Source organism: Ovis canadensis, chromosome 9 (assembly GCF_042477335.2).
Source record: "Ovis canadensis isolate MfBH-ARS-UI-01 breed Bighorn chromosome 9, ARS-UI_OviCan_v2, whole genome shotgun sequence".
Lineage (NCBI taxonomy): Eukaryota > Metazoa > Chordata > Mammalia > Artiodactyla > Bovidae > Ovis > Ovis canadensis.
In genome coordinates, this window is record NC_091253.1 from 59,437,625 (window position 1) to 59,459,468 (window position 21,844).

General features: G+C 41.1%; 1 protein-coding gene across 4 annotated transcripts in view; it reads left to right on the forward strand.

Annotated features, from left to right (window-relative positions):
• Nucleotides 1–3,131: 3,131 nt before the first annotated feature.
• TERF1 (telomeric repeat binding factor 1) overlaps nt 3,132–21,844 on the forward strand; it is a 39,925-nt gene continuing 21,212 nt past the window's right edge. For 2 of the 4 annotated variants that reach the window (XM_069600258.1, XM_069600260.1), the window contains exons 1-4: nt 3,176–3,529; nt 10,055–10,150; nt 16,569–16,717; nt 21,037–21,123. In XM_069600258.1, coding sequence (XP_069456359.1) covers nt 3,223–3,529; nt 10,055–10,150; nt 16,569–16,717; nt 21,037–21,123 — 639 coding nt within the window. In that variant the 5' untranslated portion in view covers nt 3,176–3,222. Of the gene's footprint in view, nt 3,530–10,054; nt 10,151–16,568; nt 16,718–21,036; nt 21,124–21,844 lie in introns of all 4 variants that reach the window. The other 2 variants (XM_069600261.1, XM_069600259.1) reach the window with 2 other exon arrangements.

Here is a 21,844-nt window from a genome sequence, read left to right on the forward strand (position 1 = left end):
TGGCGACTTGTTAAAGACATACACCACAAGGCTTTTTTTTTTTTTTTAATAAAGCAACAAAATTATGTGATCACGGACAGTCAGCCTGGACTTCAGCATTTAACAAACTACATACCCTTACAGGGTAAGACAGTACAACACTGATGCCTATTGTCTGACAGTCATATACTAATCCTATAATACATGAAATACCAGTCTAAAAAATCTCAAGGGGCTACCAAGATCTTCTAAATATTTTCAAAGCTCTAAAGGATTGTGTTAGTCACTCAGTCGTGTTCGACTCTTTGTGACCCCATGAACTGTAGCCTGCCAGGCTCCTCTGTCCATGGAATTCTCCAGGCAAGAATACTGGAGTGGGTTGCCATTCCCTTCTCTAGGATATCTTCTTCCCAACCCAGGGATCCAATCCAGGTATCCCAAATTGCAGGCAGATTCTTTACCATCTGAACCACTAGGGAAGCCTAGGATTAGAATTGTCTAACATGTTTCCAATCCTGAAATCTGCTTCATTTTAGTTCCACACATTCCTTCAGTCCTCACTAATTTACTAACTCTGCAAAGGGAAGAACTCTTCATGAGCAAGAAGCTTCTTTACCAGTAATGTTACATTGTGTCCACTGCCTCAAAGTGGAGTGGAAATCTGACACTCATCTAGGGTCATTTTCTTTATACCTTATCTTTTATTTCCTTAGGCCTAGTCCTCTATATCCGAGAAGGCGATGGCACCCCACTCTAGTACTCTCGCCTGGAAAATCCCATGGATGGAGGAGCCTGGTAGGCTGCAGTCCATGGGGTCGCGAAGAGTCTGACATGACTGAGCGACTTCCCTTTCACTTTTCACTTTCATGCATTGGAGAAGGAAATGGCAACCCACTTCAGTGTTCTTGCCTGGAGAATCCCAGGGACGGGGGAGCCTGGTGGGCTGCTGTCTATGGGGTCACACAGAGTCGGACATGACTGAAGCGACTTAGCAGCAGCAGCAGCAGCAGCAGTCCTCTATATTGTTTACAAATAGGACTTACTTTCCACGGGACTACTGGAGTCTGAAGAAACAATTCCTTCTGACTCACTACTCTCTGAGTAGCACAAATGTCCTGCTTTTCCAGCTAATGTTACAGAGCACTTACCTAGTTCCTGGTTTCCTTTTAAAGTCTTTACATTTATCAATTCCTTTAATCTTTCCAAGGAGACTGTAATGATGGTATTACTAGTATACCCAGTAAACCGAAAACTGAGGCATAGTTAATCCAAGGTCACACAGCTAATGGGTATATATGGTAGGGGAATTCCAACCTAGGTATTCTTTTTTTATATATATATAATATATTTATTTATTTGGCTGTGCCAGATCTAGGTGTGCCAGTGATAAAGAACCAGCCGGCCAATGCAGGAGACATAAGAGACATGGGTTCAATTCCTGGATCAGGACGATCCCCCGGAGAAGGAAATGACAACCCACTCCAGTATTCTTGCCTGGAGAATCCCATGGACAGAAGAACTTAGCAGGCTATGGTCCATAGGGTCACAAAAAGTTGGACACAACTGAAGTGACTTAACACACACAAATGCTCCAGGTCTTAGCTGCAGGGGGCAGGATCTTCAAAGATCATTGTGCCAGGGTTCCAACCAGGTCCCCTGCTTAGCAGCACAGGGTCTTAGCCACTGCATCATCAGGAAAGTCCCCAACTTAGGCATTCTTAAAGGCTACAATATAGTCCTTTGATGACTCAACATTTCAGCCTTAAGGCAATAATAAATGTGAAAAATTAAAATATAAAGGGTTTGATAACACTGGATATGTTACAAACAGGGTTTTAAAGGAAGCTTTTTGTTCAATTATAACTCACGTACTGAAAAGTGCATATATCACGTTCCATGCATGTTCATAAAGTGACCATTGATGGTCACCTACATAGAAAAATAGAACATAACCAGACCCCTCTCCCCTCAGTCCCCTCTTGTGCTCCAAGGTAAGTCTGAAAATTCAAAATAAGTATTCAGTTATTGTTGTGAACACAGGAAGCCACTGGGCTTCCCTGGTGGCTCAGACAGTAAAGAATCTGCCTGCAATATGGGAGACCTGGGTTGGATCCTTGGGTTGGGAAGATACCCTAGAGAAGGTAATAGCAACCCACTCCAGTATTCTTGCCTGGAGAATCCCAAGGACAGAGGAGTCTGGGAGGCTACATTCCACAGGGTTGCAAAGAGTCAGAGGCTACTAACACTTTCACTTTACTGTTGTACAAGCTGAATTTTTATAATCTATTTCAGGTCCTGACTGAAATTCTTTTCCATAATAACAGACTCTTTCTAGAGCAATAATTTCAAAATTTGGTCCCCAAACCGGCAGCCTTAGTATCACTCACCTGCGAACAAAGGACTTGCAGATTAAGGATCCCAATCCAAACCTACAGGACAAAAATTATAGGCGTGATGCCCAACAAGCCACGGGACTGATTCTGACGCTCCTTAAGATTGGGAAAGCACGGATCTGTCTGTTGAAAGAGTTTTGCTTCCTGACTGCATAGTAACTGTTAAGAGTACATTAGGATTTAAAGTGTTATGCTCGAAAAATAGTGACATTTTAATTATCTATCTCTTTTGAAGCACAAACGAGTAAAATGTTTCTCCATTTTAACTGGGAAAAGTTAAAAATGTTTTCTTTTTCTAGTTAAAACACCTCCCCCAGGAGGTGGGGGAACTATTCTATTCTTGTGCTAAAATGCAACATCGTCTAGAACAACACAGTTAGTTAAAATGGAAAAGACCCTGATGCTGGGAAAGACTAAAGGCAGACTGACAACAGAGGACGAAATGGTTGGATGGCATCGCCGACTCACAGACAGGAGTTTGAGCAAGCTCCGAGAGATGGTAAAGGACAGGGAAGCCTGCGGTGCTGCAATCCATGGGGTCGCAAAGAGTCGGACACGACTGAACCGCTGAACAACAACCACCTCCGGTCCTCTCTCCGGGTCTAGCCTGAACTTCTCTGGTTTACCAACAAAGCGGCACTGCAGGGTGGCGGGTGAATTCAACATGCAGAGGCTGGAGCAGGTCTCGGCCAATCCGAAGCCAGGCTCGAGCCGCTCGCCCATCCCGGCGATGTTTGATTGGTGTTTCCCCTCAGGCGGAAGAGGCCGCCTGCCGTGGGCTCGCTCCGCGCGGCGCGAGCCAGTAATCGCTCTGCGCCGGAAAGGCCAGAAGCTGCGCGAGGTGTTTAACATGGCGGAAGATACTGCCTCTGCGGCTCAGAGCCCGCGAGGGCGTGCGGACGGAGAGGATGCAGGTTCCTCGGCGGAGCGGGTGGCGGACACGGTGACAGATGATGAGGAGCAGTTTGAATGCCAAGAACTGCTCGAGTGCCAGGTACAGCTGGGGGCCCCTGAGGAGGAGGAGGACGCGGGCCTGGTGGCTGAGGCAGAGGCGGTAGCTGCAGGCTGGATGCTCGATTTCCTCTGCCTTTCGCTTTGCCGGGCTTTCCGTGACGGCCGCTCCGACGACTTCCATCGCACCCGCGACAGCGCCGAGGGTGAGTGTTGGGCGCGCCCGGGCAGGGAGCGGGAACCGCAGCGCGCGACTGAGGCCTGGTTTGCAGCGCTTTACCTCAGGGGTCGGGGATCGGGCTGCTTGCTGAGGGCCCCCGGCTCGGAGTCAATCGTTGGTTCGAATCCCGCCTCCGCCTCTCATGGGCTCCTCAGTTTTTCTCAGATTCATAAATTTTACTAGTCGGTAAAATGAGAATAACCCGTTGAGCTGATAAGAGGATTCAGTTCAGTCGCTCAGTCGTGTCCGACTCTGCGACTCCATGAATCGTAGCACGCCAGGCCTCCCTGTCCGTCTCCAACTCCTCATCCTCTGTCGTCCCCTTCTCCTCCTGCCCCCAATCCCTCCCAGCATCAAAGTCTTTTCCAATGAGTCAACTCTTCGCATGAGGTGGCCAAGGTACTGGAGTTTCAGCTTTAGTATGTCCTTCCAAAGAACACCCAGGACTGATCTCCTTTAGAATGGACTGGTTGGATCTCCTTGCAGTCCAAGGGACTCTCAAGAGTCTTCTCCAACACCACAGTTCAAAAGCTCAGCCTTCTTCACAATCCAACTCTCACATCCATACACAACCACTGGAAAAACCATAGCCTTGACTAGACGGACCTTTGTTGGCAAAGTAATATCTCTGCTTTTCAATATGCTATCTAGATTGGTCATAACTTTCCTTCCAAGGAGCAAGCGTCTTTTAATTTCATGGCTGCAGTCACCATCTGCAGTGATTTTGGAGCCCAAAAAAATAAAGTCTGACACTGTTTCCCCATCTATTTGCCATGAAGTGATGGGACCAGATGCCATGATCTTCGTTTTCTGAATGTTGAGCTTTAAGCCAACTTTTTCACTCTCCTCTTTCACTTTCATCAAGAGACTTTTTAGTTCCTCTTCACTTTCTGCCATAAGGATGGTGTCATCTGCATATCTGAGGTTATTGATATTTCTCTTTTTCTTTTAGCAAGTCACTGAGACCTTGTTTTGTATTACTCTATGAGATGTCTAAACCTCATTGACCCTGTGTGTGTGAAAGTCGCTCAGTCGTGTCTGACTCTTTGCGACCCCATTGTCTATACCGTTCATGAAATTCTCCAGGCCAGCATACTGTAGTGGGTAGCCCTTTCCTTCTCCAGGGAATCTTCCCAACCCAGGGGTTGAACCTCGGTCTCCCGCATTGCGGACGGATACTTTACCAGCTGAGCCACAAGGGAAGCCCTCATTGAGCCTGCTGCTCAGTATAGGCTTCAGAATGAAAGTAACTGACAAGTCTACCACCTATGCAAGACAGCCTGTGAATGATGGGCAAAGACATTGATTCCTATAGAAGGCTAGCTGGCTTTTTGAATGATAACCGAAAGATACTCTGGTATTAATATTTATTGGAGTTGGCTCTCAGCTTATTGCAGCAGACCGCAACCCCAAGATAGAATTTAATAGAAAATTAAATATTTTAGAAAACCATGTTGACACATTTTAGCTTCACAGTTATCCCATGAGTGAGGCAAGTAAAATCTCAGTTTATGGAGGAGTGATCTAAACAACCTAAAGCATTGATAGATTAAGAGGGTTGGTCCAGACACCTGCCTTATCTTCCAATCCAACAACCTTTCCCTTGTGCCAGATAACACTAGAGACAGGGTTCAGTTCAGTTGAGTTGCTCAGTGGTATCCGACTCTCTGCAGCCCCATGGACTGCAGCGTACCAGGCTCCCCTGTCCTTCACTGTCTTCTGGAGTTTGCTCACTTATGTCCATTGAGTCAGGATGCCATCCAACCATCTCATCCTCTGTCATCCCATTCTCCTGCCTTCAGTCTTTCCCAGCATCAGAGTCTTTTCCAATGAGTCAGTTCTTCTCATCAGTTGACCAGAGTTTTGGAGCTTTAGCATCAGTCCTTCCAGTGGCATTCAGGTATTGGTTTCCAATACCATTTTCCATAGAAATGGCCTGATTCCAGGACAGGGACAGGAAATATACAACTTGAACCTGGAGCATCTTGTGACAAAAAGTAGGGCAGTACTAAAAGCAAAACAAAACCCCCAAAGATAACAAAGCTCCACAATTATGGGAGCACAAAGGGGCATAGGAGCCAACTGCAAGAGTTCCCAATAGCCCAAGCAGACATAAGCAAGAAAATAAAAATACGGTTGACCCTTAAACAACACAGATTTGAATTGTACCTGTCCACTTACAAGCCAGTTTTTTTTTTTTTCTTCTCTGTAGTAAATACTACAGTACTACACAATCTATGGTTGGTTAAACCATGCATTCAGAGGATCGACACTGCAGTTTTCAACTGCTTGGAGGGTCAGTGTCTCTAACCCCCTCATTGTTAAAGGGTCAACTGTAGTGTTGTATTATAACCCAAATTATTTTAAAACATCCATAAAGTCCACACTGATGTAAATAAATGCTGGGATAAATATACAAGTGGGAGAAGAGACAGATCTCCAATGCAGAAGAATTCCAGGTAATTCATGTTTCTACTCTGTTCCCAAGGAGGTGGAGTATAAGTCCGCACCCCTGAAGTGTGGGCTGTATAGAGCACAGTATAGAAAGGGGAAGAAAGTAGAGAAAACTGACAAATACTGCTTCACCCAGGTACTCAAGGTCAGCATTAACAGTGATAGTTGGTAGCATGTACACTTGATATAATGTGATGAAAGTGGTACTTTGCCACTGTGATCTTCCTCTCCAAACCCCATAACTCTAGTCTACTCATGAGAAAAGTATCCGACAAATCTCAATAGAGAGATTCAGTTTACAAAACACCTCAAAACCCACAAGGTCATCAAAACCAAGGAAAGACTGATGACATGATGACTAAATGTAATGTGGTACCCTTTGACTGTGTGGATCACAACAAACTGGAAAATTCTTAAAGAGATGGGAATATGAGACCACCTGACCTGCCTCCTGAGAAATCTGTATGCAGGTCAAGAATCAACAGTTAGAATCAGACATGGAACAACAGACTGGTTCCAAATCAGGAAAGGAATACATCAAGGCTGTATATTGTCACCCTGCTTATTTAACTGTATATGCAGAGTACACCATGAGAAATGCTGGACTAGATGAAACACAAGAAGGAGTCAAGATTGCTGGGAGAAATATCAATAAAGATATGCAGATGACACCACCCTTATGGCACAAAGCAAAGAAGAACTAAAGAGCCTCTTGATGAAAGTGAAAGAGAGTAAAAAAGTTGGCTCAAAACTCAACATTCAGGAAACTAAGATCGTGACGTCTGGTCCCATCACTTCATGGCACATAGATGAGGAAACAATGAAAACAGTGAGAGGCTTTATTTTGGGGGCTCCAAAATCATTGCAGATGGTGACTGCAGTCATGAAATGAAAAAGAATTTGCTCTTTGGAAGAAAAGCTATGCAGCCTAGACAGCATATTAAAAAGCAGAGACAGTACTTCGCCAACAAAGGTCTGTCTAGTCAAAGCTATGGTTTTGCCAGTAGTTATGTATGGGTGTGAGAGTTGAACTATAAAGAAAGCTGAGCACTGAAGAATTGATGCTTTTGAACTGTGGTATTGGAGAAGACTCTTGAGAGTCCCTTGGACACAAGTAGATCCAACCAGTCCATCCTAAAGGAAATCAGTCCTGAATATTCATTGGAATGACTGATGCTGAAGCTGAAACTCCAATACTTTGGTCACCTGATGCGAAGAGCTGACTCATTTGAAAAAACCCTGATTCTGGGAAAGAAAGATTGAAGGTGAGAGGAGAAGGGGATGACAGAGGATGAGATGGTTGGATGGCATCACCAACTCAATGGGCATGAGTTTGAGTAAACTCCGGGAGTTGGTAACGGACAGGGAGGACTGGTGTGCTGTAGTCCATGTGGTCGCAAAGAGTTGGACACAACTCAGTGACTGAACTGAATTGAACCTTGGATGGGAACCTGTAGCAGAAAAAGGATATTAAGTAAAAACTAAAGAAATCTGAGTAAAGCTTGGCCTTTAGGTAATAATGTATCAATATTGTTTAATTAATGTAACAATGCTAATGTAAGATGCTAATAACAGGGTAAACTGGATGGAGAGTATTATACGGGACCTCTCTACCATCTTGGGGCTTCCCAGGTGGTGCTAGTGGTAAAGAACCCATCTGCCAGTGCAGGAGATGTAAGAGACACGGGTTTGATCCCTGGGTGGGAAGATCCCCTGGAGGAGGACACAGCAACCCACTCCAGTATTGTCTGGAGAAGCTGATGGACAGAGGAGCCTGGTGGGCTACAATCCATGGGGCGCAAAGAGTTGGACATGACTGAAGCAACCTTGCATGCACGTACTCTACTATCTTCCCAACATTCTGTAAATTTAAAACCATTCTAAAAAAAAAGTCATTTAAATAAAAAACAAAGACCTTTTAAGGTTCTAGCCCAAGACCCAAGGAATAATCTAGGTCACCTCCATTATTTTAAGGTTAAAGGCACCAAAATCCAGAAAGAGAAAACTGTTTTCCAAGTTACATTGCTAAATCAATGACAGATACACAAACTGTGAACTTAACGTTACGTTGTCTCTGTATGCCATTTTTGACTGACAGGACTCCATTTTATCTCTTACAGAATTACATTTACTACACTTTTCAAGAATGTAAACATGTGCAACTCTAGGTGCTTGCTAGAAAATTCTTAGCTTTTTCATTCAAACTCAGAATTGTTCTCCCACCTCACTTGTGTCAGATAATGCCTTTTCCAGACTGATACTCCTAACCTGTCTCCATCGTGGGAGGCAGTGTAGGATTGTGATTAAGAGGTTGGGCTCCATCGTTAGTTGTCTGCGGATTTTTGTTTGTTTTTGTGAGTGTGTATGTCTGTGTTTTTGGCTGCATGGCTTGTGGGATCTTAGTTCCCTGATTCCCTGACCAGGGGTGGAATTTGTGCCCCTTGCAGTGGAAGCACAGAGTCCTAACCCCTGGACCACCAGGGAATCCTTGTAAATTTTCTGAGTTTGATTCCTGGCTTAGTTTGTTTATTGTCACAAGCCTTGAAGCAGGGACTTGATACCACCAGTTTCCACATCTGTAAAATGGTAGGGATAATGGCATCTTCCTCACAGAGCTGATAAGAGAAGCAGATGAACTGATACTTATAAAGCAAGGTTTCTCCACCTCAGCATGTTGACATTTTGTACCACATAATTCTTTATTCTGTGTAAGCTTGAGGGTGAAGAAGGGACAGAGTGGAGGTTCACTGGTGCATTGTAGGATCCCTGACCTCAGCCACTAGGTGCCAGTAGCAGCCCCTCCCACTCAATCAGAATGTCTCAATGTGACAATCAGAAATGTCTCTGGACATTGCCAAATGTCCTTTAGGGGACAGAGTCACAACAGCCCCAGTTGAAAACCACTGCTCAGGGCTTAAAGTACATGCCTGGTATTTTAGTAATTGCTTAAATATAGTTGTTATTGTTGTTGGTCATTAGATCCTCTGGTGTCTTTCTGTCAGTAGTATTTGGTTACAGGTATGGAAAAAGCAGATAGCTGGCTTCAACTTGAGTAGATTTTCATTGTTTTGTTTTATGCCTAATAGGTACAAAGAGCAATTCTTCTCTAGAATAGATTGGGCTTTTCTTCTCTTTTGCTCCTATACCATACTTACCCTTTATGACGTATTAAAATTTTAATTAGTCACCGGCCTACATTTTTGTTTAATTTGTGTCTTTTCAGGCTAAAACCTTCCTAGGGGGCTATCTATCATTCAGTCATGAGTCCCTACCATTGGCCAGCAGTAGATATTCTATAAATATTGAATAAGTTGTGTTTAAATTTTATAAAAGTTTTGTTCTCTTTTTGAATCCGATTATTTTATGACTGTATTTGGTACAGATAATCTCCGGTATAGCATAAAGTTATGGCATATTAAAATTGAGGAAATAAATGAAAATAAATATTTGTTTCATCTGCTTAGCAGCTACAGGACTAGTTAATTTAATCTTTGTCTTTCATTGTACATAGTAAACTCACTGAAAACCAGGATTATGGTTTACTTATTGTACGTACTCACTACCTAGAATAACACTGGGTGGGTGGGTGTTCAAATATTGGGGAGATTAATATAAATACACGTTTTTAAAATAAAGTTTTATAAACTAAAGAGACTCATTCAACTGAAACCTTGAGAGTAATAATATATTTCCTATTACGTTAGGCATCTTAAGCTGTAAAATAAGTTTCCATCTAATGATTTGACATATTTTACAGTTTGGATCTAAATCTCCCTTTTAATTAGTACAGAATGGTACCTGTGAAAGTACGTAGTTTTAAAGATTTATTATTCTGTGTATGAAACATCAGTTTTATTTTGAAGGTAAAGTGTTCATTGTTACTCACCTTTGTTCTGATTTCCTAAAAATTGTCTGTGAATAAAGCATCCATTTCTAAATTTATGATAATCTTTGGGTGGTGTTTGTTAACTTACTACTCAGCACACCACACAGAGGTACTGCAGGGCCAAGTTTGGAGTTTTAATGTTTTAATAAAATTTACTTTATTCACTTTCAGCTATTATTCATGGACTGTCCAGTCTAACAGCTTACCAACTGAGAACTATATACGTATGTCAATTTTTGACAAGAATTGAAGCTGGAAAAACCCTTGGTAAGTATGTTTTTATCTTCTATGGGACATATTTCAGTCTATGTCTGAAGGTGTGATGATGAGAAGAAAGAGATGATGCTGCTGTTGCTGCTAAGTCGCTTCAGTTGTGTCTGACTCTGCGACCCCATAGATGGCAGCCCACCAGGCTTCTCTGTCCCTGGGATTCTCCACGCAAGAACACTGGAGTGGGTTGCCATTTCCTTCTCCAATGCATGAAAGTGAAAGTGAAGTCTCCTAGTCAACTCTTAGCAACCCCATGGACTGCAGGCCTACCAGGCTCCTCCGTCCATGAGATTTTCCAGGCAGGAGTACTGGAGTGGGTTGCCATTGCCTTCTCCAGAAAGAGATGGAAGCTATCGTTTGTTTTTGAGAGTTTGCCCACTTGTATTTGGCCTGTACATCTATACACAAGCATATTTAAAGCTAGTAAAGGAAATATCCCTATCTTTTTGGAGCAATGATTCTCAAATTTTTGCTTACTAAAGAATTATTAGAGAACTTGTTAAGAAACAGAATGATATACCCCTTACCCCATCATGAATTTCTGATTTGGTAGGATGAAATACATTTCCAATAAGTTCCCAGATGATTCTGATGCTGCTGGTAGGAAACCATGCTCCATATACTCTGTTTTAAAGATAACATTCAATTCAGTCACTCAGTCGTGTCTGACTCTTTGCGACCCCATGGACAGCAGCACCCCAGGCTTCCCTGTCCATCACCAACTCCTGGAGCTTGCTCAAACTCATGTCCATTGAGTTGGTGATGCCATCCAACCATCTCATCCTTTGTCTTCCCCTTCTCCTCCTTTTTCTTCAGTCTTTGCCAACATCAGGGCCTTTTCCAGTGAGTCAGTTCTTCCCAGTCAGGTGGCCAAAGTATTGGAGTTTTTCAGCTTCAGCATCAGTTCTTCCAGTGAATATTCAGGGTTGATTTCCTTTAGGATGGACTGATTTAATCTCCTTGTGTCCAAGGGGCTCTCAAGAGTCTTCTCCAACACCACAGTTCAAAAGCATCAATTCTTTGGTGCTCAGCTTTCTTTATAGTCCAACTCTCACATCCATACATGACTACTGGAAAAACCATAGCTTTGACTAGACGGACAAGAGGCTCTTTAGTTCTTCGCTGTCTGCCATAAGGGTGGTGTCATCTGCATAACTGAGGTTATTGATATTTCTCCCAGAAATCTTGATTCCAGCTTGTGCTTCATCCAGCCCAGGGTTTCTCATGATGTACTTTGGATATAAGTTAAATAAACAGAGTGACAATATATAGCCTTGATGTACTCCTTTTCCTATTTGGAACCAGTCTGTTGTTCCATGTCCAGTTCTAACTGTTGCTTCTTGACCTGCATACAGATTTCTCAGGAGGCAAGTCAGATGGTCTGGTATTCCTGTCTCTTGAAGAATTTTCCATGGTTTGTTGTGATCCACACAGTCAAAGGCTTTGGTGTAGTCCATAAAGCAGAAGTAGGTGTTTTTCTGGAACTCTCTTGTTTTTTCGATGATCCAACTGAGGCAATTTGATCTCTGATTCCTCTGCCTATTCTAAATCCAGCTTGAACATCTGGAAGTTCACGGTTCACGTACTGTTGAAGCCTAGCGTGGAGAATTTTGAGCATCACTTTGCTAGCGAGTGAGATGAGTACAAATGTGCGATAGTTTGAACATTCTTTGGCATTGCCTTTCTTTGGGATTGAAATGAAAACTGACCTTTTCCAGTCCTGTGGCCACTGCTGAGTTTTCCAAATTCACTGCCATATGGCGTGCAGCACTTTCACAGCATCATCTTTCAGGATTTGAAATAGTTCAGCTGGAATTCCATCACCTCCAGTGCCTTTGTTCGTAGTGATGCTTCGTAAGGCCCACTTGACTTCACATTCCAAGATGTCTGGCTCTAGGTGAGTGATCACACCATTGTGGTTATCTGGGTCATGAAGATCTTCTTTGTATAGTTCTGTGTATTCTTGTCACCTCTTCTTAATATCTTCTGCTTCTGTTAGGTCTGTACTGTTTCTGTCCTTTAGTGACCATCTTTGCATGAAATGTTCCCTTGGTATCTCTGATTTTCTTGAAGAGATCTCTAGTCTTTCCCATTCTGTTGTTTTCCTCTATTTCTTTGCATTGATCACATAGGAAGGCTTTCTTATCTCTCTTTGCTATTCTTTGGAACCCTGCATTCAGATGGGAATATCTTTCCTTTTCTTCTTTACCTTTCGCTTCTCTTCTTTTCTCAGCTATTTGTAAAGCCTCCTCAGACAACCATTTTGCCTTTTTGCATTTGTTTTTCTTGGGGATGGTTTTGATCACTGCCTCCTGTACAATTACATGAACCTCTGTTCATAATTCTTCAGGCACTCCATTTATCAGATATAATCCACTTGAATCTATTTGTCATTTCCCCTGTATAATCGTAAGGGATTTGATTTAGGTCATACCTGAATGGTCTCGTGGTTTTCCCTACCTTCTTCAATTTAAGTCTGAATTTTGCAGTAAGGAGTTGAGTGCATAATCACTCAATTAGACTATGGTAACTTTGTAGTGTCTCTTACTGCTGTCATTACTGGCAGCCAGCATATTTGAAACCTCTTATTTGATTTTGACTTCAGCACTTTAATAAGGTAATATGATTTAAGCTATAATATCTCTTTCCTTTGTCTTCATAGATTATTTTAGACTGTAATGACCAAGCCTGGTTCAGTTTATCACTAATGGCTAATATTTATAGCATGGTCATTTAAAGGACCTTCTGATGCAGATAATTGCATATTTATATTGGGGTTTGCAATTTACAAAAGGCTTTCCCAACAGTCTCCAGTGGTAGACAGTATTACATGAAGCTGTTTACTTATGAACATGTTGTGTTACAGGAAATCCCAGCCTGTTAGTACCATTCTCAGGACTCTCGCTAATCCAACTCTGGCTTGTGTAGCGTCAGAAAGTCCTTTAAATGACTGTGCTGTAAATATTAGCCATAAACTGAGCCAGGCTTGGCCATTATAGTCTAAAATAAACTATGAGGACAAGAGAAAGAGATATCATAGTTTAAGTCATATTCCCTTATTGAATAAGTGCTGAAATCAAGCTCAACAAGAGGTTACAAATATGATAGTTGCTAGTAATGTGTGACAGTAACAAGAGTCACCACAAAGTTACCATAATCCAAACGACTAATATCTTTAAGATATCAAAAAAGGGTCAGAAAATTTCCTATTTTGTGTGTGACTCCATGGTTTAATCTGAAAGTTCCCCAGAGCACATCTTAGATATAATAGGCCGGGGTTAGTGAACAAGAGTCAGTCTATTTCAAATAAGTCAGGCAGCATTTAAAATTTCATTTTAATTTGTATTGGATTTTCAGCTATATATAACCCTTCTGCTTATTTTTTTAGTGGTTGCTGTATAGCAGCACTGCCTAATAGAAATATAAAGTAGGCCACGTGCATGCAGACTAAGTCAACTCAGTCATGTCTGACTCTTTGCGACCCTCTGAACTGTAGCCCTCCAGGTTCCTCTGTCCATGGGATTCTCCAGGCAAGAATACTAGAGTGGGTTGCCATGCCCTTCTCCAAGGATTCTTTCCCACCTTGGGGTTGAACCGGAGTCTCTTATATCTCCTGCATTGGCAGGCAGGTTCTTTTACCACTAGTGTCACCTGGGAAGCCCAAAGTATGCCTCATATATAATCAAAACTTTTCTAATAGCTGTATTAAGTAAAGTAGAAATAGGTAGAATTTTAGCAATGTCTTATTTAACCCAGTATTTCTAAAATGTATGTCAACATGTGATTGATACAAAACGAGATATCTTACCACCTTTTTAAAATTTTTTTGCAGTATGTCTTTGAAATCTGGTTTGTATTTCATACTTAAAGTACATCTCAATTTGGATTAGCAATGCTGTAACTGTCCAGTAATTACATATAGCTAGAGGCTGCCTTCGGAGAAAGCGATGGCACCCCACTCCAGTACTCTTGCCTGGAGAGTCCCATGGATGGAGGAGCCTGGTGGGCTGCCGTCTGTGGGGTCACACAGAGTCAGAAACAACTGAAGTGACTTAGCAGCAACAGTGGCTGCCTTATTAACTTTATAGTCTCCTGTTCCACCTGGTTTTAAAATATGGCAAATGTCTTAAAGGGGAAACTTTTGTTTATGGCAGGCTCCACCCTCTCATGGGACTTTATCTTAAGATCTGTGCAACTGGAAGTTTTCTGTACTTTTCCACCCCAGCTTCCCGCACTGCCCCAGAACTCAGCAAAAGCTTTCTGGTGAGACACTGTGTTTTCAGTTCCTCTAGTTTCCAGTCCACCATGCTAGCCCCAAGGAAACCACCAGAAGCTCTTCTTTCTCTTACCCACAATAAAGCCTCCCTGCCTGGAGTACACTGGATCCTCAGCCTTTTTGGCAAATTAGCCCAGGGAGGGAAAGAGCTGTGAATCATCAGCTCACCTGAGAAGGAATCTCTTTATAGGATATATTCCACCTAGTTCTCAGAGCTTGCACAGCTGTCTCCTGTCTTCAACAACATGATTTTGCAGTTTGTCCCCCCCTTTTTTCTTCTTCTGATCATGGTGAGAGTGTTGCCCTGTTGCAGTGCCATGCATCCTACCTGAAAGTGAAAGTCTACACTGTAAAGTTGTTTTTTTTTTTAATCATTTTTCTTTTTGATATATTGATTTCTAATTGAGGCCTAACTGCTTTACAATGTTGTGTTGGTTTCTGCCATGCAACAACGTGAATCAGCCATAGGGATACAAGTCTCCTCCCTCTTGGACCTCCCTCCCACCTCCCACCCTGTCCCGCCCCTCTAGGTTGTCACACAGCACCAGGCTGAGCTCCCTGCACTGTGTAGCCACTTCTCATTAGCTATGTGTTTTACACATGGTACTGTGTATATTTCAGTGCTGTTCTCCCTTTGTCCCACCCTCTCCTTCCCCTGCTGTGTCCATATGTCCGTTCTCTATATCTGAGTCTCTGTTCTGCAGATAGGTTCATCAGTACCATTTTTGTAGATTCTATATATGTGTGTTAATATACACTACTTGTTTTTCTACACTGTAAAGTTTTTTAAGATCTAATATACATACAGTGTTTCTGCATGTCACATTTATAAGAAGGAAGGTAGATTAACAAGAAGGGTTGGATAATGTCAATCAAGAAAGACTTCTTAGGAAAGATGAGTATTGAAATGAGCTGTAATGCATACTGAGTGAATAGATTAGCAGTTAGAGGTGCAAGACATGTAAGACGTACATGGTGAAGGTTCTGAATTTCGAAATGAGAAGTTTGTGTGTAATTTGTTAAGTAGTTGTCAGCCACAGTGAGTGTTTCATGAGGATAACCTGATCAAAATTCTGTTTTAAGAAAGTGTAACAGCAGTACAAATATTATCTCATTAAATATTCACATAGTATTTATAATTGTGGCATTTTATAGGTGAGAAAACTGAGATTTAGAGAGGTGAAATAGCTTTCCAGCACCCCAAAGATGATAAATGATAGAGTCTGGAATAAACTCCGAAGTTTTTAAAACCACTGTATAATATATTGCAACAGATACAGTGATGAGAAAGAGGAGTAAAACAATGACTCCTTAGATTTTTAAGCGTTGATACTTGGAAGAATGTTGGTAGAGAGATAACCTGAATGCCTCTTTCAAATGTCTACAAAATATATAATAAGGATTTCAGTTAGTATATGCTAAGATCTGATTTCTATTTGAGGTTTGTTACGCTGCAGTTACACTTATAAACCATTTAAGAATTCTGTTACTGTGATACCTTATGTAAAGTTTTTCTTTCGGCTCTTAAAATCAATGCATATACGGGTGGTGGGAGGGGGGTTCAGGGTTGGGAACTCATGTACACCTGTGGTGGATTCATGTCAATGTATGGCAAAACCAATACAGTATTGTAAAGTAAAAAAAAATAAAATAAAAAATAAATAAATAAAAGGAAAAAAGAAAAGAAAAAAAAATCAATGCATATATATATATACTGGCTGCCCCGGGTCTTTGTTGTGGTGCACAGGCTTCTCTTGTTGCAGTGTGTGGGCTTTCTCTAGTTTCAGTGCGAACCCAATACCTGTGGTATGTGGGCTTAGCTGCCCCACAACACATGGGATCCCAGGTCCTAAACCAGGGATCAAACCTGAGTGTCCTGCTTTGGAAGGCAGATTCTCAACTACTGGACCACCAAGGAAGTCCTTAAAATAAATATTTTAGCAGAGAAAAGCTTCAAATGTTTTATGAACTCATCTAGCATTTTCTATTTTAAATTGATTTTAATGAGGAAATTAATTTGAAAAATCTTTCCTAAACTGGCATATATGAGAGCAGTGCCTGGCAAATAGAATACAATCAGTCAATATTTAAAGAAAGTAATTTATAAAAAATTAACAAAATTCTTCATGGTTTTCTAAGGTACTTGTTTTTATTTTGGTTTAAAAGATGCACAGTTTGAAAGTGATGAACGAATTACACCCTTGGAATCAGCCCTAATGATTTGGGCTTCAATTGAAAAGGAACATGACAAGCTTCATGAAGAAATAGAGAATTTAATTAAAATTCAGGTATGAGTATTCTTTGTGTTTGTAATTATTGTTTTCCTAGAAAGTAAAAGCATGACATTTAAAGAAACTGAGAGCTACTGTTGGACAATGACCCTTTAGTAAAATTCAATATAATTATTCTCTTTAGAAATTTGACATAAGCTCTAAGAACTGGAGTTAATGTTTGTTACCTAAGTGCATATTGCCCCCACTTTGAAAAATAGGGGCTTCCCAGGTGGCGTGAGTGGTAAAGAATCCACCTGCCAATGCAGGAGATGCAAGAGACATTGGTTTGATCCCTGGGTTAGAAAGATCCCCTGGAGTAGGAAATAGTAACCCATTCCAGTGTTCTTGCCTGGAAAATTCCATGGTCAGAGGAGGCTGGCGGGCTACAGTCCATCAGATCTATTTAAAGATCACTAAACTTAAAAAACCAGTGGTTTGTGCTCTCCCACTCAAGGTTATCAAATGATAGAAAATGAAATGGATTTTTGTGATTAAGAGAATGTAAAATGTTAACTATATAGAGAATTTTACAAGTAGCCTATTGAAGAGTGAGAAACTAAAGAAAGTCATCCAAAGACAGAAGGGAAAATATGTTTTGCTTACAGGCAAAGCACGTTCTCAAGATTTTCATAGTTAAACTAAAATCCAGGTGGTGTCCTACCTTCTCAAGAATTAATCATTGATCATGTGGTGACCATCAAGTAGAATTAAGCCTGAAGAAAAAGGGCAAAAACATGACTGCTGCTTTTAAGAATTTCAGCTCAGGCCAAAGGGATCTATCATGTTATCCCAAACTTTTGGAGGTCTAGGGGAAGCAGCCTTTGTTAAATATGCTAGTATAAAATTGAGCAGGTTACCATGAAATACATAGCAAACATGTAATAGTATATTGCTTACTATTTGAAGATATTGTTCTAAGTACTTTCATCAGTCAGTTAGTTCAGTTGCTCTTTTTGACCCCATGGACTGTAGCCCGCAGGCTTCCCTGTCCGTCACCAACTCCCAGAGCTTGCTCAAACTCATGTCCATCGAGTCAGTGATGCCATCCAACCATCTCATCTTCTGTCGTCCCTTTCTCCTCCTGCAGTCCCCTTTCCTCCTGCCATCAGTCTTTCCCAGTGTCAGGGTCTTTTCAGATGAGTCAGTTCTTCACATCAGGTGGCCAAAGTATTGGAGTTTCAGCTTTAGCATCAGTCCTGCCAATGAATATTCAGGGCTGATTTCCTTTAGGATAGACTGGTTTGATCTCCTTGCAGTCTAAGAGACTCTCAAGAGTCTTCTCCAACACAACAGTTGAAAAGCATCAATTCTTAGGCACTCAGCTGTCTTTATAAGTACTTTCATAAGTAACTCTTTAATTTTCACAACTACCCTATGAAATAGGTTCTGTAATTTTCCCCATTTTAAGAAACCAAGACCCCAAGAGATTTGCCCAAATTTACAAGCCTATCCAGATGGTAGTGATACATATGGTATCAAAAACGCCGGTTTATACACTGCTATATTTAAAATGGATAACCACCAAGGTACTGCTGTATAATGGATGGAACTCTGCTCAGTGTTATGTGGAGCCTGGATGGGAGGGGTGTTGGGGGAGAATGGATACATGTAAGTATGGCTGAGTCCCTTTGCTATTCACCTGAAACTATCACAACATTGTTTGTTAATCGGCTATCAGTTCAGTTCTATTGCTCCAGTCGGGTCCAACTCTGCGACCCCGTGGACTGCAGCACTCCAGGCTTCCCTGTCCATCACCAACTCCCGGAGCTTGCTTAAACTCATGTGCATCGAGTCAGTGATGCCATCCAACCATCTCATCCTCTGTTGTCCCCTTCTCCTCCTTCCTTCAATCGTTCGAGCATCAGGGTCTTTTCAAATAAGTCAGTTCTTCACGTCAGGTGGCCAGAGTACTGGAGCTTCAGCTAAAGCATCAGTCCTTCCAATGAATATTCAGGATTGATTTCCTTTAGGATAGGCTGGTTTGATCTCCTTGTGTCCAAGGGACTCTCAAGAGTCTTCTCCAACACCATAGTTCAAGGCATCAATTCTTCGGCACTCAGCTTTCTTGATGGTCCACCTCTCACATCTATATATGATGACTGAAAAAACAATAGCTTTGACTAGACAGATCTTTGTTGGCAAAGTAACATCTCTGCTTTTTAATATGCTGTCTAGGTTGGTCATACCTTTTCTTCTAAGGAGCAATCATCTTTTAATTTCATGGCTGCAATCACCATCTGCAGTGATTTTGGAGCCCCCAAAAATAGTCTGACACTGTTTCCATTGTTTCCTCATCTGTTTGCCTTGAAGTGATGGGACCGGATGCCATGATTTAGTTTTTTCAATGTTGAGTTTTAAGCCAGCTTTTTCACTTTCCTCTTTCACTTTCATCACTTTCAACTAAAGAGGCTCTTTAGTTCCTCTTTGCTTTCTGCCATGAGGGTGGTGGTGTCTGCATCTGAGGTATTGATGTTTTTCCCGGCAACCTTGATTCCAGCTTGTGCTTCATCCAACCCAGCATTTCACATGATGTAATCTGCATATAAGTTAAATAAGCAGAGTGACAATATACAGCCTTGTTGTACCCCTTTCCCAATTTGGAACCAGTCCCTTGTTCCATGTCCAGATCTAACTGTTGCTTCTTGACCTGCATACAAATTGCTCAGGAGGCAGGTCAGGTGGTATGGTATTCCCACCTCTTGAAGAATTTTCCAGTTTGTTGTGATCCACACAGTCAAAGGCTTTGGCAGAAGTAGTCAATATAACAGGAGTAGACATTTTTCCAGAATTCTCTTGCTTTTTCTATGATCTAGCCAATGTTGGCAATTTGATCTCTGATTCCTCTGCCTTTTCTGAATCCAGTTTGAACATTTGGAAGTTCATGGTTCATATACTGTTGAAGCCTAGCTTGGAGAATTTTGAGCATTATTTTGCTAGTGTGTGAGATGAATGCAAATTGTGTGATAGTTTGAGCATTCTTTGGCATTAGCTTTCTTTGGGATTGGAATGAAAACTGACCTTTTCCAGTCCTGTGGCCACTGCTGAGTTTTCCAAATTCACTGCCATATGGAGTGCTGCACTTTCACAGCATCTTCTAGGATTTGAAATAGCTCAGCTGGAATTCCATCACCTCCACTGCCTTTGTTCATAATGATGCTCTCTAAGGCCCACTTGACTTCACACTCCAGGATGTCTGGCTCTAGGTAAGTGATCACACCATTGTGGTTATCTGGGTCATAAAGATCTTTGTATAGTTCTTCTGTGTATTCTTGTCTTCTGCTTCTGTTAGGTCCATACTGTTTCTGTCCTTTAGTGAGCCTATCTTTGCATGAAATGTCCCTTGGTATCTCTAATTTTCTTGAAGAGATCTCTAGTCTTTCCCATTCTGTTGTTTTCCTCTTATTTCTTTGCATTGATCACATAGGAAGGCTTTCTTATCTCTCTTTGCTATTCTTTGGAACCCTGCATTCAGGTGGGTATATCTTTCCTTTTCTTCTTTGCCTTTTGCTTCTCTTTTCTCAGCTATTTGTAAGGCCTCCTCAGACAACCATTTTGCCTTTTTGCATTTCTTTTTCTTGGGGATGGTTTTGATCACTGCCACCTGTACGATTGCATGAACCTCTGTTCATAGTTCTTTAGGCACTCCATTTATCAGATATAATCCACTTGAATCTATTTGTCACTTCCACTGTATAATCATAAGGGATTTGATTTAGGTCATGCCTGAATGATCTATGGTTTTCCCTACCTTCTTCAATTTATGTCTGAATTTTTCAATAATGAGTTCATGATCTGAGCCACAGTCAGCTCTCAGTCTTGTTTTTGCTGACTTTACCCGAATACAAAATAGTTTTGTTTTCTTTTTTTTAATCAGTTGGGGGAAATAAAAAAGGCCTGTTTATAAAATGCTTATTCAAAAGCATCTGGCTTCCTGGGTTTCTATTAGTGATTTTCCTAGGCTCCTAAATGGCAAATTTTATATACATATATATATATCTCTCTCGATCATCTCAAATACCGTATATCTGCTTTCTGTCTTATTTCCTTTTTGTTTAAAATTATTATTTTGGTGAGTCCTCAATATATATAATGTAGCTCCGAATTTATTAATAATTAAACAGAAGAGGCCAGTCAAAAATTTTCATGTCTTGGACCACAGTTACTTCATCTTTGAAAAGCTGTTATATGTCATTTATCAAATCAAAATTGTGAAACTATGTAAGAATATTTTAGATGAAGTAGTTTAGATCTTACGTGAGTTATTTTAATATTAAAAAGCAATTACATATTTTAAAAAGCTATCTAAGGTATGTATTTGTCATTCTGATTTTTAGGCTATAGCTGTTTGCATGGAAAATGGCAATTTTAAGGAAGCAGAAGAAGTCTTTGAAAGAGTATTTGGTGACCCAAATTCTTACATGGTAATTATTTACATTAGAATTTTAGAGCTGTTTATACGGAATAAGAAAAATTGAAAAAGCATTGGGAGGGAAAAGAAATGCTTTCTCTTTTAAACAGTATAGTTTAAAAGAAAAATGTAGTTCAATAGAAATGTAATGCCAGTGATGGATGTGATTTTTAAATTTTCTAGTGGCCACATTAAAAAAGTAAGAAACAAGCAAAGCTAGTTTTTTTTTAGCAATCCATGTGAAAACGCATTGGTGAGATAATTTGCACTCCTTTTTTTGGACAGTCAGCCCTCTGTATCCTGGTTTCCATATCTAGGGATTCAACCAACTGCAGATGGAGAATATTTGGGGGGAAAGTTCCAAAATGTTTCAAAAAGAAAAACTTGAATTTGCCACACTCTGGTAACTATTTACCTAACATTTACATTGTGTTAGGTTTTGTATGTTACCTAGACATATTTAAAGTTTACAGAAGGATGTGTGTAGGTTATATGCAAATACTGCACCATTTTATATAGAAGACTTGAGCATCCTTGGATTTTGGTATCAGAGGGGAGTTCTGGGGCCAATTCCCTACCAATACTGAGCAACAGTATACGAAGTCTGAAATATGAGGTGTATTTGACACTTAAGTCTAAATTCAGGGCTCATACATTTCAAGGACTCTGACTAGGGACTGTCATATTGAGCAGCACAGGTATGGAAGAATGCATTATAACTTGCCTGTTTTTCT